A 25,111-nucleotide genomic window follows, 5' to 3' on the forward strand; every position below is an offset into this window, starting at 1 on the left:
CAGATTCTAAACAGAAGGTCCCAGTGTTGGCTTTTTTTCGGCTTTTGTTTCCCTTTGAATTGCGCTCATAATTTGATAATTTCATTTTTTTTTTTAATAGAGCTAGTCATTTTGTTTCAACAACAGGGATCAGGAGGCAATGAATGGAGAGAGACAGTCATTACGAGGATTGGATCTAAATGCTGGCCGACTGCAAAGTAATTAGACAATAATGAATAGTTACCATGTAATTACAAGAATAAAAACAAAAGGCTGGTGCCTTTCAATTACCATCACGTACCCTCGTTTCCCCTCGGCCTTTAGTGCCGTGCTACAAGTAGCACACTAATCGGGTTTGCACCGAGATGAATGGTTCAGAGTGTTAAATAATGTATGGATTATGGCTATTGAGAATGTGTGTGTGTGTGTGTGTCGCCCTCAGGCTCTTCTCACGCCATTGGCTTTGAGGCGCTCGGCCGTTTGCGCCAGCAGAAACGCTTTCATATTGATCTTTCCCCACAAGACATCTAACGGCCACATTAAACTCCAACTTTTTAATGGCAGGTGGGGGAGAATTGATTAAATCTTTATTTGTCAAAAGCTAAGCTGCTAATTGAAGACCAATATCCCAAACTGTTAGCGTGTTTTCCTGCTTTGGTTTTTGTAATTGCGCCGCGGGCATCGCGGAGCCGTTTCCCGACGTCTCTGAAAGGCAGGCTGGGTTGTTTTCTTTCCACTTCCTTCAATCCTAAAGAGTCATAAATGACATTGCATGAAGGGCACTCTCAAATCATCATAAAACCAAGATATACGAGTCCTGATGTTTTCTTTTTTTTGTGCGCCTGGTTTAATGTCGAACAGCCTCTTCATTGTGTCCGGATGAAAACATGCTTGCACTGCTAACTTGTTGAAAAGCAATTTCTTTTTGGCGTTCTGCAAAAAAAAAAAAAAAAAAAAAAAAACGGTCTGAATGCACGACCCTGGATGATTCTTCCTGAGGAGATTGGCCCCTACCCATAATTCACTGCTGCATCTGTTGTGAAAATCATCTCAGGGAAGGATTCCTGCAGCTTTAATTAGCAGCTTTTCCCGCAACTCTGCAAATATTCTTTTTTTACAGTTTATTCTTTAATGCAGAGAGGATGCTGAAACGACTCAGAACTCACCTAAGGTTTCTATTTTCAGAGAGAAACGTGCCAAGTGGACAATTTTCTTTCAATCCCAACCATATGGGACGTTATGCTAATGCGCCGTTTCCGGCTTCCTTTGAAGGGCAACCCTTCCTCCCTGCAGCTAGCTATTTTTGGTTAACCTTTGACTGGCTGGAAGATCGCACTGAAGGACTTTTCCATAAAATATGAAATGACCAGTTCGGCCCTCCGAAACCCAAAAGTTAACTTGCCTAAGGATCCATTGAACACACAACCCTACAGATATGACACCATTCAGCCGCTAGCGTTGCCACATCAAAGAAGTGTGAGGCGGGATTTTGTTTGCGCACTGTAACTCATATAATTTCTAATCTGTAATGGTTCAAATCCCACACCTCTTAAAGCTACACCAATCTCCTGTAGAATTTTATATGACAACCCGAGCCAGACATCTGTCCGGTGTCTCGTACGTGAATATAAAAGAAGGGGGTGATGAAACCGAGGAGAAATGATGGAAAGAGGGCGATACGAACAATAAAAGCGGCGGTGATGGGCCATAAATGACTACAGTGATGATCTCACCTTCAGCGAGAAGGCCGTGCATCTCAGGCCGACTTTCATTTCAGTGGAAAACAACGGATTATGGAAGAAGAGCCCCCTTGGTGGGATTTTGTGGGGGATGTGACGGTGCGCGTGTGTGTCGTCTAAGAAAAAGGCGAAGGAACACAATCAGAGGACTCAACTTCGTTTTGGTGATGATGTCACCCATGAGAAATCACCTTCAGAGGTCAGCGGAGAAAGCGGTGACCTCATCAGAGCGAGAGACGAGAGAGGACCCAGAGAAAGGGTTAAATGTTATCAAGGGGGCTGTATCTGGATCTGCTCCGACGCCCTTGACCGACCTGCTCTGGTCTTTGTACCTGCATGACTGGTGATAAGAGGGATGACACATCTGCGCTCGGAGTCTTAGCAGCTATTCATCATGCAGGCGGCGAGAAGCCGGCTCCTGATTGGATGATTTTATGCAGATAACTGTAAACGCTATTTAGAAATCATATTGCACAATAGATTATTATGCATCGAGTATTTAGTATGGCCGAAGGCTCCTCCTGCAGACTTTAAAACTTCCCTCGGGGAAACGTGTTTGATATTCTCCTTTCTGCGTTTGATGCATCTCTTTGGTGTCTCTGGGCAGCAAACCAAAGGTTACTATTAATATTCAACCGCGTCTCCTACAAACGTGAGCTAATTTGTTTTGCCAATTGCAATTTTCAGGGGAAATGGCTCGTAATCACCAGCAATGCGTTCTCCGGGAAGGGGCGGTGTGACTTCTCTCCCCCACGGGGAAAGGAATGGGAGAAGTCAAGTTAAGGTTTGACTTGGTTTCAGTCAAAATGTTTGAGTCCTCTCAACTGTTTAAAGCTGTCGCGGGATAAATATCCTCAAACATGGAACACATCCATGTTTGCATACGGATATATTTTAGACATTTAAATTCTCATTCTTGTCACACAACCATTAATCAGATGATTCACAGAAACTTTCAACACTCGACCGCGATCCCTCCTTTAACCACGGCTGAGTGCTGGAACGCCACCGTTAAAGCGTTCAGCGGCGACTTTCCCGTCAGGGTGACAGGTTTGTAATAACATCACTGCTCTTTTAATCCATCTTTACAGCATCTCTTGCATCCTATCACCCCCCCATGGAGAGAGAGCAGTTGGGCTGGAAGCTAATTTGAAGCCAATCAATACCGGTCTGTGTTTCTTCCTGTGAGTGTCAGCTCAGTCCGGTGCCCTTGTCTAACGAGCGAGAGCGAGCGAGTGAGAGAGAGAGCATGTGTTTGACTGTAAATATATGGTTGCTACTTGAATGTCACATCTCTACCTCTTCTCCAGAGTGTAAAAGGCTATCTGATCGAATCCAAATGAGATTGATCTCCATGACAAATCCAGTTGTCGAACGAGTGCAGTGAAAAGCAGCCCCCATCGGTAACTTGAGTACACGTTGAGGTGGGATGTTATCCCGTCTGAATATTTCTGGAGGTGATTTTTTATTTTTCATGATTCTTTATAACTGAAGGAGTTTTGAATCGCGGCACAAACCCTTCCCCTTCGCCTCCGAGCATCGACGCAGATCTTCGGATGCTGAAGCCGCTCGGGGTGAGGACCAGCTATCGCCCTCTTCTCCCGCCCCCCCTTTTCCATTAAACAACCAATGAGGACGCAGCGTAATCATGAGCTGGAGTAGTAGCGGGCATGTGCAGTGCAGCCTACCCCGGGAAGGAGGGGGGGGGGCGTGTCTCCATCAGCCAAAAGTGTGTGCGCGTAGCAGAGTGTGCTCACTGAGCAGAGGAGTGAAGGGTGTATGCAGGCATGCAAGTGAGAATCAGGGGAAGGAGTGAGAGGAACGAGGGAAAGCAGGGCGATCACCGATACACTCCGAACACACACTCTGAAGGAACGACGTCAGCCGTGGGCGGTGTGATGCGTGCGTTCTCCGCCCTCGGAGCAAAGAGCCGGGATCTCTGAGGATTCTCGGATGAGACCGAGGCGAGTCGAGGAAGAGTAGCCCCGAGTGTGTTTTGCCCCAAGGGGGGGAAGCTCAGGCACGCCGCAGACAGCGCACACACCCCGGCGGGCACTCGGCACTGTTTCCCTGACAACTAGAATGGGCTGCAATTTGTGCACTTTGCAGAAACGGGAGGAACATTACAAACTGCTGTATGAGATTGCACAGGTAAGAGACGCTTGGGGAGGGAGGCGGCGGGATGGCGGGAGCTGTCAGGATTGGGATGCTTAATGACGAAGGAGGCATCGGTGAGAGCTGCAGCGTGTTTTTGGTTTGAATGGGTTGTAAAAAGTGGAGCGAAGTCAGAGTCGGATTGAGGAAGACAGACTGGGAAGGGAACAGGAAACGGTGGAGGGACAAGTAGAATGGCAGAGCCAGTGTGTGTGTGTGTGTGTGTGTGTGCGTGCGTGCCTCCTTCCATCAAAGCGAGAGGAGCTAGTTATTTCTCCTCAGCAGCAGGAGATGTGAGAACAAGTTCAGCTCTTTCTCCCGCTGGCTTCAGGGGAATTCATCACATCGCTGCCTGCGGTTCAAAGACCAGCCGGCCGACTCGTCCCCCTCTGTTCCACGCGGACTCCTTTATTTCCTCTCCTTCATTATGATCATTATTATTATTTCTGAACAAACGGGCGTCCTGTGGTTGAATGTGTCATCCTGCCCTGTCCTGGGCTGGAATGCGTCGTTTCGATAGGAGGCGGTAAACACACCTGTAAAATGACGCCTCCTGCTGTAAAACGGCAACGCTTGAATCAAAGACCGGCCCGCGAGCCGGATGTTTCTTCCGGCGGGGACGTGTGGTCGTATGCGATTGCGAGGAAACACGTGCTGCTGTGTTGTTGCGGGGAGTACGGAGGATGCCGGTGGCGGCGGCGGCGAGGATTCATTCATCATTCAGTATCTTCCACGCTCACAGGGAGTACAGAGAGAGACTGTACAGTGTGAGAAATGCAAACGCTGCAGGAATACTTAGTCGGTGGAGTTTTGCTGCTCACAGTTCTGAATATAAGAAATGCATTAGCTCCACTCAACCTTCCTTTGCTGCTCGAACCCGTCACCCCGTCTGACTGAACGCCTTGATGAGACAGCGGGTGGGAATCTGCCAGTTCAAGGAAAACCCGAGAACCTCGTAGCATTTTGACTTAAGGAGCGATTCGAACCGATTCCGCCACTTAAAGATAATTGGCATCTTGACAGCCTTTTTTTATTTCATAAATTGACTCTGTTCTCACATCCTTGCTGTAAAAACAATGCAGCTTGAGTCAGTAGGTTGACACCAGGCCTGGAAATGGGAAACGGCTAACCTGGCTGTGCCCAAAGGTAACAAAAGCCACCTGCCAACACCTTTAAAGTGTTAAGTTACAGCTGCAGACAGACAGACAGGTGTACACAAGCCCATTTGCTGCTTAGCTCCTTGCCTGGATGCTAACATACCTAGCTCCAGCTACATGTTTACCTCACAGACTTGAGCATTGTGACGGCATTTCTTAGCAGCTTTCCTTCAATGAAGAGGCGGGCCGCCAGCTGTGGGCGGGATCTATTCTGTCGGCTTACGTTGTCTTGAACTAAAATGCTTCGTCTCAGGTGATGCTCATTTGGACAAACATAAACGGAGGCGCGTTGTTTGCTGTTTGGAAGCAAACATAAAAACGGTTTCTTCCCATCGTACTTCGCGCTGTCGGTGTCCTGGCTCTGTGACAGATGTCCAAGAATAGAGAGAGAGAGAGAGAGAGAGAGAGAGAGAGAGAGAGAGAGAGAGAGAGAGACCACGGTTAGAAGCTGCAGCAGACACCAACAGTTCTCGTTAGTGTGGAAGGAAGGAAGGAGGAAAGAAAGAAAGAAAGCGCTCACAATAAGTGTGCCAGTGTGACTTTGCCCTAAAACGCATCACTGAGGGGATTCTGCAAATCCGGAGAGACTCTCGACTATCCCTCTTTTTCCTTTAATCATTTGTTTGTTCTATTTTCCCACTCTCTCCTCCTTCCTAACCTTCATTAGCGTCTCCTTCCCCGTGTCTTTCTCCCATTGAGCAATCTGTTCCTCCCCGCTCTCAGATTTTTGGCACGGACTACGCTGCAGATTCTAATAGTGTTATTGTTTTCCGTTGTCTGGTAAATCCTCTTCAGGTCTAGTGCTATTAATTTGTGGGACTTGGCGATGCTATGGTTGATTGATTGATCGATTGTCCATTCAGGGCTCCTGCATTGGGGGGGGGGGGAATGCTGTAGCCGTAGTTGGCTTCAACATTCATGGTAAAATAATATCGCTGCTGTTGAATCTATTCTAGATTTAGAATAGATTGTCAAAATTCAAGGCCCTCCTTTGGATGTTAAAAGAATTTCATTTCAAAAACTTCTACAGATTCCAAGGAAAACTAACCTAATTAGCATGCATTAGCATAATGCTACATTGCCTTGATTAAAAATTAAAGGACATCAATACGTTTTCATTACATTTCTAACATATAATCAATACTGTATTGGTACCAAATAAGATGACATTTTGGCAATTTTAGTATTGAAGTAGGTGAAAAAACATTTTTATTTAGCCCTTTGGTTATTCATTGAGGACTCACTAGCGCCCTCTAGGTGAATTGCAGTCAATTTTAGAACAATGGAATTAACGGGAAGTGAACAGCGCTGCAGTCGGGCGCTCTTTAACGCCAATTCAAGATGGTGGTCAATAATTCTAATGTCAGGTGACCCCCCCACCCCCCAAACAAACGCATTTCAACTTGACCGCCTCCTCGCCGGCAGCGGCTGTCTCTGTTCCCAGAGCTGCAGCATCCTGACAGCACGGCTGGCTGCCTGACCCCGGCTGCCCGGCAGCCGCCGAGAGATTTACGACTCTGGTCAGACCATTTACATTCAACGATTGGTTTGTGATTTTGTGTGTGTGCGTCTCTTGCACACTCACACCACAGGGAGCCATTATAACAGCAGCGAGCGCCATTCCTTGTATTTCGCTCTAGGCTGCCTTAAAATTGTCCAACAGCTTCTGGCCTCCGGACCTTCCGAGGACACATGTCTGGTCTTTTCAGTTGAAATAAATTCAGATTTATTGTGTCACACATTACGGTATACAACAGCGCCCCCCCCCCCCCCCCCCCATGAAATCAGCTCCTCACTGCTTTATTTATCCTTAAAAAAAAAAAGAAGCCTGTCTTTATGTTTCGTATCGAAAGACCCGCTTCATTTCTTCGTGACCCGGTCCAACCTTTGACGCGGTCCTGGTCTCGGGAGGCAGATGCGCTTGCCACATGTCCAGCCTGCTGGACAGCATGAAGGGGGCTAGACGGACGCTGCCTCACCCAGCCAGAGGGCGCCACACTGAGCAGGGGAAGCTGTGGTCAGACCCACACCAGCCGTCGCCTCCATATGGCCCACCTCAGACCTGGACCGGGGTTCGTTCAGACAGGGCTGTGAAACACGCTGGGGCTTCGGCCGCCTTGACCGGAGAGGACGCAGGAGGGGTTTTTCTCAACCGGCGTGAAAAGAAGCAGAAAAAGCTGTACGATAGAAGTCCGGGATCCTGGCGATGGCGATTACTCTAATCTTCTGCTCCCGTGCCTCACTTCAGGATGAGGCTTTGAGGTCATAAAATGTGCCCAGGATGAAGGGATGATTCATCCGCTGACTTCTCAGACAGCACAACAGCGCTCCAGAACTCTGTTCCGTCTTTCTCTGATGGGCTCTTTCAGCCTCTCTCAGAAAGTGCTGGACTCAAACGACCTTTCCATCTTTTTCCATCTATTTTTCAGACAAACAAAGTCGTCTTTCTCGCCCGTGCGGGTCAGCGGGTCTGGCCTTTCCACCTGAGAGTGTAATTCAACTTGACAGGTCCCTCTCGCCCGCACGCAAACACACTCAGACTAAAAACGTGGCAGGCCTGTATTGCTGTCAGCAAACAAAATGACATATTTTGGCAACCGGACAACTACCCCAAAGTGCAGCACCCTTCAGCTTCTCGAATGCTTTTGTATGTCTGTACTTTACTTAGTGTGCCGTGCTTTATTTTCCCCATGCTGTAGTGAAACATTTAAAAAATGTAAACTTTCTTTACTTGCAGATGCACAGATCACCTTCTGGCTGTTTTTGTGTGTTGGATGGGTGGTGGTGGTAGGGGGGGGGGGGGGGTGTCACAAAGTCAGGGTAAGACTGCATGGTCTGGCGTGAAGCGGGGGGAACTGCCACCGTTTCGCTTCACCAGCCAACAATCTCCCCCTGCGTTGGCTCCGATAAGGAGAGGATGAAAGCCCGTTCTGTGGGCGAGGGCGGCGCTCACACTTCCCCCCCCCCCCCCCCCCCCAGACAAGGCAAAGGATGCCGGCTGGATGCATGCGCACACACATACACACGGCTTAACAGCCACGTCAGAGGCAGATATGTCACTACTGTTTGCATTCATGTACCACACAAGAGGTACAACCGTTCATCAGCTTCAGGACGCGCTTTCCTTCTTTACAACCGCGTATAAATGCCATTCAGGGCTCTTAGCACCTGACAAGAGGGCTTATCGGTTGTTATCAGCCTCTAGCTGATTAGCATACGCGCCAGCGGGCCAAGTTGATAGGAGGCGGGTGGGGGGTGGGAAGGTAGCGGAGTAAAAAAGAAGAAGAAGTAGTTGTGAAATAGGGAGAATGTGGCACAGTGACGGATCCTCGATCAGAGGGAAGACGGGACTACCGGTGATTCCTTAAATATCCTCACTCTCCGCTTGTTGATGTTGCCCTTCCCAAAACGTCGTCCCTCCTCCTCCTCCCCCCCCTCCATCACCAGTCACTTTGACATTGTTTCAGATCCGTTCCATTCCGCTGCTCCCGTCTGTCTCCCTGCTCGTTTTTCATCTCGCTCATTAATACACTCTGGCATGACCTCACCCTCGAAAGGTGCAGAAACTCCACACAGGAAAGACGAGCGAGTGACAATCTGTCTGTCAGACGTCACCACATTCTCAGTTCGGCGTGCATTCTGCAGCGAGTGCCTTAGGTATGGCCGCGTGTCGCAGGCTATGCTCACTCAGGTTCGACCATCTGGAGCCTTTATGGATATGTTGCAGGCATTTGCTGCAGCACGACATAGAAACGTGCACACGCGAAAAGAAAAAGCTCCCCTGGATATTTAGCCCAAGCAGGGAGGAAATGCTAAAAACACAACTTCTGAGACTTGAAAGGCTCCAACGTCTCTCAGATTAGCATAATCTTTCTCAGTCAGATCTTTTGATGGGTTTCCTTGGCAGCGAAGGTGCCGTACTCATCTGAGACCAAATGTCTGTTATGCTATAAAAAGAAACTCTTCTCCCTTCCATGCACCTTTTTCCCGCTGCGAAGAAATTCTCCATCAGGTGAAGCGGGGGGGGGGGGGTATTTGTTACGACTCCGGCTCTGCTTGCAGCATGTTGCTTGTAACATCGCAGATATTTTTTCCTGCAACAGCCATCATAACATCTGCTTTAAAGACATTGTCGAAGACGAATAAAAAAAAGAGCGACAAAGCTTCATGCTTTTTTTTTTTTTTTTGGCACACCCGCTGCCAAATGAAACCTACAGGGCGGATCCTGGGTCCAGGTGGTCTAAAGGGAGATCGGGTTACAGCCGGGTGCTGGTGTTGGATTCCCACTTAACCAGCTTGCGTTGAGGAGTCATTAGGCCCACTCAGAGGCTGGCATTGAATCCAGTTACAGATAGAATGACACTAAACCATCTGCACGGCAGCGTGGGGGGGGATCATGTTGATATGGGAAATGCCCTGAGGATGGGTCTTTGTTCCGATGGGGGGGGGGGGGACATGTATTCTGTTCTCCTCTGCCATTTCTTTAAATCTAATTAGGTCTGGAATTATCCCTGGGAATCCAGAGATCACAGCAGGAGCAGGTGGCGAAAACTAACAACGCAATCTGACATCGCTTGTTTGCGCCTTCAGGTTAGATGAATTGTGTAATCTGGTTTGGAAGAAGCCACAATTGACCCCAGGTAAATTGCATCCCAAAAATGTAGTCCGCTTTAATGCCCGATCATTTTTATCGACAATAGTTTGTGTCAAACTTATAAAGATCTTTTGTAAAACACTCGTTAATCATCAACCGACTGATACGACAGAGGGGAACGTGATTAGCCATTCATTCAGTCATTTTTCACTCGGAGTCTTAATTGAGACGAGTTGAATAAGGGCTAAATTGCACCACCATGTGTTTCTCATTCAACCAACCGACCAAGCGCTCTTCTTTCACGCTCACACTCGGCGTAGTCTGAGGCGATCTTCTTCTCTACCACGGGGCGGGGCGGGGCGGGGCGGGGAAGCTGCCTGTTATGAATAATGCTAATGGTTTAGGTGCTTCCAGTGAGCATAAACACGCATCACTTGAAAATGAAGAAGGCGAAGGTTCGGGTGGGGGGGGGGGGGGTCGGATCTTCACAGCTCACACTCTAGGCTACTTTAAAAAAAAAAAAAAGATTTAATTTTATGCAAAAAGCAGCACATAAATGTTTCATCTTCCTGCTTCCCAGTAAAATGTTTTCGCTTTTCAAGCTTTAGCATGTTTTGCTAATTATGTCCCCGCAACCGGATCCCGGTTCTTTTTGCCTTGAACTAAATCTGTGCTAAAGTGTTTTCATAAAATTTAGCATAATCCCAGAAGTTAATGGTGAAACTACTGTAGATGAGCCAGGGTCACTTTTCTTTTTCATCTTAAAGTAAAATATTCATAATAAACAAATTCATGAATTTGGGAATGTTTTTCTGTTACAAATTTATGAGTGTGAAAAATGCGTCCGGTAATAAGATGCTATGCTAATTTTAGATTTCATATTCAGCCAGCATTTGCAGGGTCCCGGCCACCCCGCCGTCTCCGTCCGGCTGATTACTGGGGTGCGTCTGTTGTGTCACCGCCACAACACAACAGTCATACTGGTACGTGTTACCCACGGCGCTGTGGATGTTTAGATCCGCAACGAGGAAGATAGGGAAACAGCAACTTAAAACGGCCCCCGAATGGGCAGATTGTACTTTTTTGATGCTAACTTCCATGAAAAATTCTATATAAATCCAAATAAACATTAAAAGATGACTGAAAACTTTCTGAAACATTAACTAAAAGACATTTACTGCAGACAACAGACAACTCCTTACACACTGAAAAAAAAAAGCTCTTAGCCTAAAGGGATTTGCTGAAAAATAATACAATGAAGGATCACCAGTCTGAGCCACATCTAGTACAAGAATTATGATCTTGGACGCAGAATGTGTTCAGCGCTCCCCTTATAGACAAATAACACATAACCTCTTTGTGAACCCGGCCATCTGGATGAATTATGAGGGTCTAATCGGTGACCCCCGAGAGCCTAATTCAAACTCATTGCTAGTATGTGTCAAGGGGCCCGAGGAAGCGCCGCGGCATTGTTCAGCTCGGCTCACTGGCTGTTGTTTTAATGACAGGCGGGAGATTAATGGCAATCTAATGACTGTGGGGAGGACACGGCGCAACAATAGAGTCGGGCCACGTCGAAGGCAAAGTACATTAGCCAGTCGCACGCACACACACACACACACACACACATTCAAGCATACGTGTTAAAAAGGTACATTTAGCTCATCCCCCCCGGATGCCAAAGCTTTCCCGGGCAGATGCATGCACGGGGAAAAGGAAAGTGACTTCTATTGATTTGTCATTAAAGAAGTTTGGCTAATTCTCAACCCCCCCCACACACACCAATGTGACTAAAGAAGGCTAATTTATGCATTGGCGGCATGGCGCGGGCGGAACAAGCGTGTGACGGCGGGGCTGAATGCTCACTCGTGGGTCGCGGTAATTGTGGCGGGCTTGCTCGGATGTGGAGTGTAATGAGTGTCTTGTTGATGCCGTTCGTCGCAGCCCGTGCCATCGATGGCGCCGAGCCTATTAGTTAAATACAGTCACGTTGGCCCCGCCGTGCTGCACGAGCCCACCAGACCGGAAAAAAACATCCGTCAGTCATTTGTGAGCAAATATGAATATGCTGCGGTCGACTTTGAATAAACCTGAGGATTAAACCAGGCAGCGTGATACAGGCTGTATGTCTTGAGGGTTTGTTTTTTTTAAAGTCATTTTACTGGATCTAGTTAGGGAGTTCATGAACTTTGCTCGCCACTCCCATAAACCCAAACTATTACGTGTTGGGCCGTTGTGATGATAAACTTGCCACACTAGTGATTTGTGTTTTAATCACCCTAAAAGAAATGAGAATCGGGACTTCAAGCGTGGCGTCGATAATTAGACAGTTCACATTTAAAGTCTACAGGACATTACCGAGATTCCTCAACGTTAATTTTATGTGGCAAACTCCTGTTGAACAGTTCATAAAACACAAAATATGAGAAGCCTGGTCCCGCCTCCGGTTTTATTGGGGATCTGTGCCGCAGCGGTGCAAAAATGGGACTCGGGCTATTATGAAGATCTGCTGAAGTGATTCTGGGGGGGATGCGTGAAATAATCTTGCTTTTCAGCCCTCCGCAGAGACGTAATAGGATTTGATCATCTACAGGGCTGCAAAAAACCCCGATCCTGTTCATGCTGCAGATGCTTCTCGAATCGAGTGGCAGGACGATGCAAGGCTACTTTAACTCGCCGCATGCTCCACTTCTAAACGTCCATGCAGCTCTAACTTTTAACTCCCCCCTGTGACGTTAAGATCTAACAGCCAAAACATGCCAAGCCTGCGGAGAGCATCTCAAGGAAACGGCCTAATCTACCGCACAGATTCCCTCCCTCCGTAGAAGGGACTGACCCGAGCGTGCTGCTTAGCATCCACCCTGACAGCAGCTCTTTAATCCACTTTTCATGTTGTCATTCGTTGCTCCTCCGTGCAGAACTAATTGGCTGCTTTTGCCTGTTGTGTGTGTGGGGGGGGGAACTCGTGTCAGTGGGAAAAAGGTGAAGGACACTCATTACAACTCGTACGCCCAAATCGCAGGCGTGAACATATACGCATCACGAGTGCAGACGAGCACATGAACATAGTCGGAAACGCCTGAACTCGACTGCATGAGTAAGTGTCCTAATAAGAGCAGTGAGGAGAATCTCCTTGAACTCCTAGCTTATGACAAACACACACACTTAGCTGCCGCCGCCGCCGCCACCATCACAATCACGTCCTCTTCCTCGCTCGCTCTACGTCTGATTTGCATTTTGGTTAACACTCTAATTGCCTCTCATTAAATACCTTGTCACTTTGATTAATTGGAGCGATGCAGAAATGTAAAACAGCAGAGCATCACAATGCATAATGAACAGTCGCTGATTTAAAAAGACAAACAACTCTGGCAAATATATATATATATATATATATACTGCAGAAGAGAGGTGAAATCTCTCTAACTCCACGTCTACTTTTAAAGCGGAGTCAGGGCTTGGCTTTTCCACGAGTAAATCCATTAAATCAAATAATTTCTGAGGTCAGAGTTTGGTATTTTGACACAGATTCATGCTTATGCACGAACAAATGTCTCTTCTCGTGCTCGTTTTCACTTCTGTGGGAGGAAAAGTGAAGATTTCCACGAAAAAAGACAGACGTTAAACCAGAAAGGAAGATCAACTCGGATCAACTACAACAGCGTTAAATGGCTGAGATTGATTTCCTGTGATCAGTGCATTGTCCAAATATAGATCCGAATGAATCTCATTTTACATAAGTTACTTTTAGATAGGTAATCTCAAAAGTGCCTCATCCAAAGGAGATCTACATCTGGACTATCAGCTGATAATGTGGTAGAAAGTTTCCGAAAGATTAGATTTGGAAGCAAACAATGGGGGGGGGGGGGGGATTTATTTCAACCGCTTCCATCCTGCTCTGCCGGCTTGCCCCGGGTCCTGATGAGGCATGCGCTGATAGAAAGGCGGTATTCTCATCCTGTACAGGGCAAAGGTCAATGGGATTCGGCCGACTGAGCCTGATCCACCAGTTGCACAGCCTGCCAGTCAAATTTATGAAACCTTCGTCTCCTTTGCCTCCGCTGCACAAGGTGATATTACATGTCAGAGACTTTTATTATTGAAATGAGACATTTACGACACCGAGCCCTCGCCACAAGAGAGCGGCCTCTTGAATCATCTCCGCGCAGGAAGGAGGAAGACGCAGCTTATTGGAGCACGGAACGGCGCCTGAACATCACGCGCTTTCTATGAATGTAAAAACAATCTGACTTGTATTCAGCTTGAGTAAAAAAAAAAAGAATCTGGGCCTTTTATGAATTAAAGCCCCAGATTGAGTCAAACACGCTTAATGTAAATAACCGCTTTGAAGCGCTGCTTTAAATCTGCGAGCTGATGTCACGTTTGTGCATGTGGCTCGTGTGCAACGCCTCACAATGACGGCGTATCTGTCAGATTTAGCTGCGAGCTTGAGTGGTTTCCATCACGCTCTTATCTCACGGCGAACACAACCCTTCATCTGCGCACACACACACACACACACTTATCTTTGGCTTTTCTTATCGCCAATGCTTGAATACAAACTTGGAAAACACATTTAGCGGCTAACTGATTACAACACATTGTGTCTGCTTTCTTTCGCTGCAATACCTTCAACCCCTTCCCAAGACATCTAAAGGCCGTCCCGATCGATCGGTAACGACACACTGCTGCTGCTCAGCGCAAAGCCGAAACAAAAGCACAGAAGTGCGTGCGTATTCTGCCGTCCCAAACTGCAGCACTTTGAACCTTGATCTTTAGGAGGAGTGTTCGGACAGACAAGGAGCTTTGGTGTGGGGCTGCTGGGAATAAAACATTTTTTTTATTGGCAACGGTAACCTTTAACTTGAGAGCTATATGAAGGCCGCGCCACGTTGGGTAGACCCGTCAGCTGAGGCTATTTGTGTTGTTCCTTCACGTCGAACAATATAAGGAGCTTATTATATATCGTCTGTCCGTCGGCCTGGTCACAGGATCACAGTCGAGTAATGAGAGACGGAACTTGTAATCAAAATGGAATTACTGTTTGATATTGATGGAATCTGCACACGTACACACCCAAGTAAAGACAGAACACCTATGCTCAACCCCCTTAGATGGAGATCACGCAATATGACTAAATTTACCTTCTCCGACTTGTCCGCTCCTCTTTATCTCCCTCATTTGTGGCTTAATTATCCATAATGCTTTGTAAATTTAAGACATATGTGTTCCGCACACCAGCATGTACATAGACACATAAAACCCGTGCGCATTCAGAGTCATTACCCCGGCCTTTGTCGCATCTGCCGGCTATTAATCAGCCCCCCAGTTAGCTCATCAACAGCCAGACTGAATCCAGGAACAACAGCAGGTAAGCGCTCTAACAGGTCTGCACGATCGCTTATTGCCTCGCTCTAATTCGAGATTAATGCGTCCATCTGGACCCCGTTACAACTTAAAAATGTTGTGGAACTTCCTTCGTACTTTTTCTGTCACGAGCATATTTTAAAAGGCGCCGATAAAATTAGGTTTATGTTTGCGGAGGAGCGCGGAAGCACGTCGTTAAATCTGCCACCGCTGCAGCAGTTGGTGGTGGAATGCAGACTGATGGGCACCGAAAGCTGCAACACTTCGCTAATAAAGGTGTTCGGAAATACATTGTGGTTGCAAAGTAATGATATATTTGTTTACACACCCGAGCAAAGCCTGTAGCGGCATTACAAAAATAACTAGAAAAGCACTCGGAGAGCACAGACCTCCACCAAGCAGCTCATTCCCCTCTTAATTGGATTTACACCATCCACAAGGTGATCTGGATCATCAGAAGGTTCTAGATAGTTCTTTGTATCTTTATACACCAACCATAAAAAGTAAAAGTGAACCGGAGTCGACTTTTGAATCAATAAATGGAGTTTTAATGTATCCGGATCGCTCTTAAAATTTGATGGGATCTAAGACCCATCTTCAGGTTTTATTTCATCTGGTACTTTTTGAGTTACGCACAAACAGTACAGAAAGACGGCAGTGATTTCATAACCTCCGTCTTGGCGGAGGTAAATATATACAGTGTTTAATTTGCTGAAAATATAAAGAATATTTCTTAGAATTAGCTCTTCAAACTTCTAAACCGACATCAATTTGACTTGCCAAACACGGTTACGCTCTCAGACACGCAAAATCAATGCCAGCGATCGATTTCAGGATGTGACGGGCTACAAATGAACTTGACAAACAGAAGCTAAACTAATTGGGTTGAGAATCGTGTTGAGGCTGCACATGCAGACTGAGTGTGTGAATTCTCCACAGCTGTCCGGATGGCACGAACTCTTGACGGAGTCCCTTGTGACACATCCTTTCATGATCTTGCAAACAAAGTAGATTCTGTTTGCCCATACCGATCCTCCCCCCCCCACCGGACCCACACCCACCGACGCCGCGCTTCCCCACTCTGCTCCGTATCTGCTTAAGTCAGCGTTATTATTGCGTGTGCATCTAATGGGTTCGGCGGTAGGACGGCGGATGTAAATGAAGCATTTGAGCCGGAGTGATATCAGTGCAAGACTTGAAATAAATGACCTCCTTTAAAGAAATGTTCTCCTTCAGCAAATGCTGCAATAAAGTATGATTAGGGTCTCTATAAATCTGGAGGTAGCCTAAAGGTGAGGGAAACGCAAATCGTGAACTGCTGGACAGCAGTTAAAATGTCTGTAACCGATGGGAAGGCGTACTGTGCAGGTAAAAATAAAGAGGGGAGGGGCTGTGTAATGTGCTCCCTTCCATCAAGAATTACTGCCAAAGTGCCCTTAATGAAAGCCTTTAACTCCTAGTTGCTTCAGTGGAAGCTATTTGGTGGAGAAGGTGTAAAGGTGTGAGGCTCCCAGGTGTGAATGTGAAGCAGGTTGTTCCTGAGAGGAGCCTACATGTCTTCCAGGTCATCCTTGGGTAAATGAGGTTTGGAAAAAAAGGCACCGCGATCTTTAGCAAGTGCTCAAGGTCTCTTCAGTTCTGAGAGGCAGGACGTCAATAAACGCCATGGTGATTTGGTGTCTTCTCTCCCAGGTGAACGCACGTGACTTTGCCAAGGCCGACCATGAGGAGGCGGTGGTGGAGGCCATCAAGAGAGACCCCATCGTCGCCCAGGTTCTCCGGCGAACCCCCGCGGCCGCCGTCGCACGGAGCCACAGCGGCGCGCTGGACGATGCGTGCGTGGCGGATGTTTGCACGCAAACGGACATTACCTTTGAACACATCATGGCGTTGGCGAAGCTTCGGCCCGCCACGCCCCCCGTCCCCGATATCTGCCCCTTCCTTTTGTCTGACAGGTGAGGGCAAGACTATTGCATCTACTGAAAGGTAGCAGAGAGTTATTAGCCAATGGGCTGGTGGAGCAGGCGTTCTGATACTGGGCCCATTCTGCGGCTACCCTCGATGTCTACTTAATCTTAATTTATAAAATAAAAGTAGGGTACATTTATGATTATTCAAGCAGACAACAACAAGACACGATTATATTTTGATGAGCTTTATGATAACCGCTCTTCCTCTTTTTGTCTTTTCAGTTGCCACTCCATCCATACCATGGAGCACGAGTTCTACGAATGTCCAGAGTACCTGTCGAGCACCCCGGCAGAGGTGGAGAGAGCCGAAGAGTACGAGTACGAGGTATGGATTGGCATCTTTTCCTCTTCTGTGAGCGGAACTCAACATTTGATATCCAAGCATTTTGGATGCCGATTGTGAAGCGGTGTTTTCTTTGCCACACCTCCACTTCTCATTTCATTTGTGGACTGCTGTCGCTCAAAAAGGCATAAAACACTCAAATAATGAAATTCTCAGTAAAGATTTTGCTCGGGAGTGAAACACTTGGACACTTCATCGGCCTTTCCGTGGTGCTTTTATTTTGCCATTTAAAAATAATAATAATTGGTGCTCGATGTCCTCGGCTGAAGAGGAGCTTGATAGTGACATGAAGATTAATGTGTCTCATATTGTATGAAGCCGCGGGGGGATGAACAGCACAATACCTGTGCTCAAAATGCTGAATTGTAAAGATATTTGTGTGCAGGCTATTCAACTCCATTGAATAGACTTAATTTTTGCTATTGATGTCGCCGGATACGAGGCGACCGTCGCGTCCTCGGAAATAATAACCCTAGCCCTGAGGTATGGTCCTCACTAGTCCCGGAACAATGCAAGGAAAATTGTCTACTCCAGTAATACAAGGAAATTGGCTTCCCCTTGTGAGAAGAGCAGCTTCTCTTCGGGTTCGTTTTGTGCGCCGCAGCAAAGACGAAAAAAGGCCATTCTTTTAGCAATCTCACCAAAATAAAACCCTTCAAGGAACGACTTCCTTGTTGAATCCAAATCTTGTTATCGACAGAGGACAGTCTTTCGTGTCCATGTCGGGCAAAGTCAATGTCTCCACTGTCAGAAATGCATCACGCCAGTCCTGGGAGTGGACCTCGAGGTCTTGCTAGGTGGAATTGATGGGTGATGCTTCCGACAGTGAGCGGTCCCCGTCCGGCTTAATAGGCACTTCCTGGTTCAGTGAACTGCACTGTGGGTCGTTAGGATTCCTCCGCTGCCAGCTGTGGCCTTACCTCACAGCGTTATCTGGATCAAAGGGCCCTCAGTGTGTGTCAGCTTGTCGAGGGTGGGAGCGGGGGGGCTTGTAATGGAGGTAGCATCGGGATAAGGTCGCACACACACTCTCGGTTAAACCCCCACTCCCAGACGCATACATCCCGAATCCGCCGTCCTCCCTTACCTCTGTCCATCCATGTGTACCTAACTGAAACGTGAATGGTTTCCTCTCGGATGAAACGGAACAGGGCTGCCACTCCCAGGGACATTGCCTCTGACAGGTTTAGCTTCGCTTCCAACTCGCTGTCCACATGGGTACTCCCGCTGTCATAATGCTCCTGCTACGTCTACTGGTCATACCCAGCGGTAATATTGATATATCAGTGGAGGGAGTAGCAGACAGTAGAAAATGAGGATCGAAAGTAAAGTTCACAGAGGAAGAATTCCCACTACCAATCCCCAGGTTACTTAATCTACTGCTAGGACTATCCGAGGTGTTCACGCAACAGTTGCAACCCATTTCGGTCATGAATAGCTAATCTCTGCAAAATCAATTCTGAATAGCGGCCAGCTAGCTATTTGCCAAAAATATATATGCCGTAATTGAGGATTCATGTTGAAGGCCGATTTTTATCGATTGATTGGATTGCAAGGGTGCATAAAATAGAGTACCGTATAGAAACAGATTAGCATGTAGCGGAATCACGCTATCCCCACATGCCAACTGCTGCATTTAAGAGCCAGATTAAATGGAGACCAGTCAAAGACGGACTCATTCAAAATGCAGGTTTTCCATTTGGAATATGATATTCAAATTAAATTACAATCATTACACTGTAAAGACTTAAATTCCGACAGCTGAAAGGAGGGGTTAATGTTCATTCGGCATGTCTGTAATAGATTTTCACCGAAACAACCTAAGCATATGAAATTTAAATATTAGCAGATAAGCCGCCACCACCTGTCATACATCTTCATTTTTCACGTGCCTCGGAGGCATGCGGTGAATGTGAGCCCTACTGCTGAAAATTGGGGAAACACTCAGCCGAATTAAATTAAGATGATGAATCCCATCATTTGTCACAACGCATTATAACCCGTGCGAAATCATCGCCGCGCCATAATTCAAACTCCACAGCGGGATACATTAGGATCCAATCATTGCTAATGAAGCCACCACAGCTCTGTACATCTGGGACATGCACTGATTGGATTCATACCTTAATGCCCAACCCCAGCACTCCAGCAAAATCCAAAATATCAACCAATTTGCACTGACATGAAGGCGTGACGGCGTGTAGCTGTTAATTCTCTGTCAGTGGTTGTATAAATTCGGGCTAAACGCCTGGGAAGCATGACGTACGGTGTTACTGCATTCTAAACTCCAAACACAACCTTTCCGACCTTTGAAGGTCAGGCCTGTCGGCACAGGGGGTTAAATGCCACAGAAATTAATTACTTCCCCTGTCAATCTGCTTTTGTGGTTTCCCATGACAGCCAAAAAAAAAACAGACCAGACCAGGGCTTAATTCTTGGATCACCCTTCTTTATCCCAACCCCCTTCTTTCACAAAGTCACCTCGCTGAATGCATACTTTATTTTATTTTTCCGTGTTGTAACAGGAGGTGGAGTTGTGTCGCCAGAACAGCCAGGAGAAGCTCGGGTTGACGCTGTGCTACAGGACGGACGATGAGGAGGACACCGGTATCTATGTCAGCCAGGTGGGGGCCGTCTCTGTCGCCTCTCGCAGTGAATGAATGTAACCTCGCACCGCTTAGCCGCTTTCTTTTTAGGATTTGACAGTTAATGCTTTTACCCTTCATGCAATTATCTGCTCCAAAATAGATATTTATTGTTGCATAAGATAAAATGCTGCACGCTGAAGAACCACTGGAGTATAACCAAGTGCTTCCTGATGAAGTCTGATAAAGACAATGCTGCCTGTTTGTTCAATCAAACAGTGCCCCCATTACCAGCTTCCTCCGGAGCAAGAATTTATTAGAACACAGCATGAAATGCCATTTCAATTTCCATTTTTATATCCTGAAGCATGAAATAATCAAAATGACTAGAGGAAGAAAAAGAAAAAAGACGAATTATCGACTAAAAATGAGCCACGCATGGACAAAGAGGAAGTGGAGTTTGAAATGTGATTCCCATTCTGCCATTCCCAGCTTTCCTCCCCCTTTAACATGTTTTAATTGAAGGTTTTAATTAGCTGTGAGTGACAACCATTTCCTTCCTCTAAGTGAAATGATACATCATCCATTTAATGTACCCCCCCCCCCCCCCCCATAGCAAAGGCATTGACACTGATTATACTTTACATTTTCAATAAATTGCAAAATGAAAACAAATTATTGAATTATAAGGTACCATGGCGACTAAAAGGCGACACACTGAATGAGAACAATGGTTTGCTTGATTGCAGGTGTGCCTTCAATTGCAATCTTGCACAAAAGAAAGCAAGGGGGTGTGAAAGGTACCACCTGTTAGAAGAATTAGAAAGGATATTAACCGTACTATCTTAGGCTCCTTTCAAACTGGGAAGCAGAGTATCTTGCTTTTTCTTCTTCCTAAACCAGACAACACCGGCACCATGCTGAACCTCAAAGGATCATGAAATGGCTCGCTCGCCCGCTGAGAGAATGAAGCTATTTTTGTGTGTGATATAAAGAATAAAATGCTAATTTCCCCTCATTAAAATGTAGGTGACTGTTCGCAGAAGTGTGTCGTTTTCCTCAAGTCGCTTCTCAGATTTGTTTTCCCTCCACTTGCACTGCAGCTGCGCTTCTTGATCTTCAATGCAAGAACAAAGCTTACGAAGGACGTTGTTGTTGTTGTTTACCCACTGGGAGGCATTTTTTTTCCATTCAGTTAAAATAGGATCACGGCTGTGCGGCAAACTCTTGACTTTTTTTTTGTATTTCTTCGCCCTAAACTTCCCTTCATCATTCATTTATATCTGCTCTAATGCATGATGTCATCAGAATTTATTTATTTGCCATTGTCAGTGAAGGGATTCACAAACTTGGATTTTTCTCTCTCGGTGCAATCGTGCAACATGAAACCTAAAATAATGACAAAGAATAAAATGCAAAACTACAGCGCTATGCTACAGGGTTGTGCAGTAAAAATAGACTACGGTAAGAAAAAACATAATACAAAAACCCACCACAGCAGCACATCATGGACTCACATGTTTGACAACCTTCGAGCACAAATACAAATCAGTACCAGACTATAAGGTTCTGATCCAAGCACAGAGCAGCGGGAAGCCGGTACTTTAATTGTGTTGTAATTGTCATGATCTTTTGTGCAGGTGGAACCGAACAGCATAGCAGCCAGAGACGGACGCATCAAGGAAGGAGATCGAATACTGCAGGTGTGTATTTGTACATGCCAATCAGGGATTCTCAGGAGTTCTAAAACCTCTCCCTTAGTATTCCTGATATTAACTGGGTGATATATTTAACATAATCAACCAAAAAGGAAGTAAAAACTAATCCAATCCCAGCCCCTCATCCACAACTCAATACGCGTTTGTAACACGATAAATCTAGCAACACCGTCTGCACTCATTGCCCTCCTCCTGGTCAGTTGTTTCTGCCCCCGAGGGCCAATTTAAATCTGCAGAGCAACACCACACTGTAAAATTGTGTTGATGGCTCACAGACCTGACAGGGCTCTGTTCTGGGTTTCCCTGAAAGGCGGGGTTATTGTATCACAGAGGAGTATGTTTGTGTTCAAAGGGAAGGAAATAACCTTTGAAAGTGAGTCTACGGCCATGCGTGCATCTTTTCCGAATAGGAGACGACATTTTTTTCTTACCTCATATTGCAGAGTACATGCATGCATCCAAATTGAATTTCTCCTCAAAAAGATGTTTGAAAATTCCAAATTAATTTCAAATGTAATACATTATATCGCATCTTGTTTCTGGTCCGCACGACAATGTGCCATCGTATTTATCGCAGACTGCAACACGCTTGATCATCTCCATTCTCTCACAAAAGTGTTTCTGTGTCGGAGTAATGTGAATGATTGTGGGATGCAGGGCCTTCTGTTCTCCTGGCCCTATTATCTTCTTCTGACAGCCCCATTACTCTCGTGAGGGAAAGATGAACGCCACCTGTCAAAGAGCACTTAATTGTGTCTCTGGATGTGTGGCGGGAGCAGATTCTCGTGTGGTCAGACGAGACACTCGCCACCTTTACTGGGTGCGTAAGATACCCGGGCATTTCAGGATTGTGAATTCGACAACAGAAAGGAAGGAAGAATAAGACAGAAGGGCAGGATGGGTGCAAGAGAGTAATCACTTGTCTTGCAAACATTCAGGCCAGTCAGACAGAAAACGATTCCGATAAAAGTCCAGATTTTTGGGGCATGTCGTTTGGGCTCTCTGGAGGTATGTTCTTCTTAATGTGACGTTCTTTACTTGTCTCTGACTTTCAGATTAATGGCTGTGAAGTGCAAGACCGAGAGAAAGCAGTTGCCTTGCTGTCAAGTGAAGAAACAAGGAACATCTTACTGCTGGTGACAAGACCAGAAATCCAGGTAGACATACAGGAATCTACAATACCACGACAGCCAATGCCATGTTAAACAATAGCAGGATGCTAAGTGGCTTTTCCTTTCTTTCAAACTGTCAGACTGTGTAGAGATTCCACAGAAAGAGAAAGAAAGTGGCAGCGTTTTTGACAAGATGTTGTGATTTCAGCTGGAAGAGGAGGTATGGCTCGATGAGGAGCAACAGGAACTTGTGGAGAAGCTGAAGATGGAGATTCTGGAAGAGAGGAGGAAGCAGAGGGAACGCAACAGTGATAGGCGAGATGAGGTGAGCAGAAGAAACAGAAACGTTCGTTAAAGAGGTTGAAGGATGAATCTATATATATTTAGGGCATTCTCCAATATGGACTAATTATCTTTTTTCATACACCAGCATCAGGCTGAAGAGGAGATGACAGACACAGCCACCTGCTCCTCCAATAACCAGGACAGCGGGTTTGGACGCAGTACAGACAGTCCGGAGCACCAACCACTTCTGGCTAGACTCCGCAGGAGTACCCCAACCTACTGCCTGAGGGACCGATGGCGAGCAGAGCATCCATACACAAGACGAGAAACTGTTGTGCAACAAGACGCCCAAGGTCCTCGGACATTATCCAAATGTCTAGGCCGTGAAGGGGTAGCCAGCCATCGCAATGGTGGAGGTGGGATCTTAGGCTTAGAGAATCGCTTCCAGCAACTGTTGGAGCTCAAGTGTCAAATCCGTAATGGAGGCGAATGCGGGGTGTACTCCATTCGACACAGCATAGAGTGTAGTCTTACTGAGCAAGGAGGAGGCGATGATGATGACGTAGACGATGTTGGAGCAGAGACTGGAGTAGAGCAAGAGTTGAGGATGTTAAACGAGGAACTACAAAACATTGAACTTGAATGCCAGAGCATCATGCAGGCGCATCAGCTCCGCCAGAAGCATCCACTGGACGCTTCACAGCCCAAACCCTCAACAGCATGGAGCCCCAAAGAAAGAGACAAGCGACTAGGCAGGTTAGCCGACATCCACGAATATCCAGAGAGGTCAGACGGCGATAAGTTCCGAGAGAAAGATAGCTCCAGTGCCTACAACACAGCAGAGAGTGCTCGGTCGACACCAATAGGCGTAGAGAGGTCACCTGATCATTCCCTGCAAAGACACATCAGTATCACCAACCAGAAAAACCTCAGACTGGCTTCCTGCACGCCCTCCAGTCCCATTCCTATCCCCAAGGCACAGAGTACACCAAGTTGCAACAGACCAACAGACCCAAGTCCCGTTATCTCCAGTAGCCCAGACCAGAGCAACCCTTCCCGGTCTGAGTCAGACCCCGCCTTGCCTGCAGATGATGAGAGGTGTGAAAAGAAAGGAAGATCCAAAGATTCCAGGAGGGGGCTTCCTTATGGTTCTTCATATCAGACAACCCCCTATCATGGACAGGGAGGATCCAGGCAACTTCAGGTAAATCTGGCCTAAAAGCAACATGTCAGCCTCAATGCTGATAGACAACGAGTGTTGCTAACATGTTTTCTTTGTTGCAGAGCTACATGCAGCTGCTTGGGCAGCACTCATCCCTGGAGTATTCCCAGAGCCAGTTGAGTCTGCTCAGCGTCTGTCGAGATCCTGCGCAAAGGAGCGGACGACCCGGAGAACCTCGTCTCGAGTGGAAGGTCAAAGTTCGTGCCGACGGCACACGCTACGTGGCCCGGAGGCCCGCTCGCGACCGCATCCTGAGGGAGCGGGCGCTGAGGATTCGAGAAGAGAGGAGCGGCGGGATGACCACAGATGACGACGCTATGAGCGAGATGAAGATGGGCCGCTACTGGAGCAAAGAGGAGAGGAAGCAGCACTTGGCACGGGCCAGGGAACAAAGGAAGAGGAGGGAGTTCATGCAAAAAAGTCGCCTCGAGTGTCTGAGGGAGGGGCCGACAAGCGGAGCCGAGGGCAGGAAGGAGATCAATATCTTGGAGCTGAGTCACAAAAAAATGATGAAGAAACGAAACAAAAAGATATTTGACAACTGGATGACCATCCAAGAGCTGATGAGCCATGGGGCAAGAGTCCCAGAGGGTTCAAAAGTCCATAACGCCTTCCTATCCGTCACAACCGTCTAGCCGATGCGTCGCGTGCTGCAGAACACCAGCTAGCCTGAGAACTTCTGTAGCAAACCTGAAGCAACTCAAGAACACATTGACTATATCATTAAAAAAAAAAAAAAACCTCAGCCATTAAAAGCCTGCTTTTACATTGGATTGTGGTACTGAACTGTTAGTGGAAGCAGATAATTCAAACGTATCCGCATGGAAAAGTGAAGAACCAGCACAGTAACTTCATGAATGTCATGTATTGTGTCTCCAGACTCTCC

At 46.8% G+C, this 25,111-nt stretch overlaps 1 protein-coding gene across 1 annotated transcript; it reads left to right on the forward strand.

Moving 5' to 3' along the window:
• Positions 1–3,800: 3,800 nt before the first annotated feature.
• pdzrn4 (PDZ domain containing ring finger 4) lies at positions 3,801–24,860 on the forward strand. The gene is made up of 9 exons (XM_068755185.1): positions 3,801–3,869; positions 16,683–16,945; positions 17,183–17,285; positions 19,829–19,927; positions 21,529–21,591; positions 22,662–22,763; positions 22,927–23,043; positions 23,149–24,207; positions 24,288–24,860. Exons 1-9 carry the CDS (start codon positions 3,801–3,803, stop codon positions 24,858–24,860), a joined length of 2,448 nt encoding a protein of 815 aa, XP_068611286.1.
• The last annotated feature ends 251 nt before the right edge of the window (positions 24,861–25,111 follow it).

Source organism: Brachionichthys hirsutus, chromosome 22, assembly GCF_040956055.1.
Source record: "Brachionichthys hirsutus isolate HB-005 chromosome 22, CSIRO-AGI_Bhir_v1, whole genome shotgun sequence".
Lineage (NCBI taxonomy): Eukaryota > Metazoa > Chordata > Actinopteri > Lophiiformes > Brachionichthyidae > Brachionichthys > Brachionichthys hirsutus.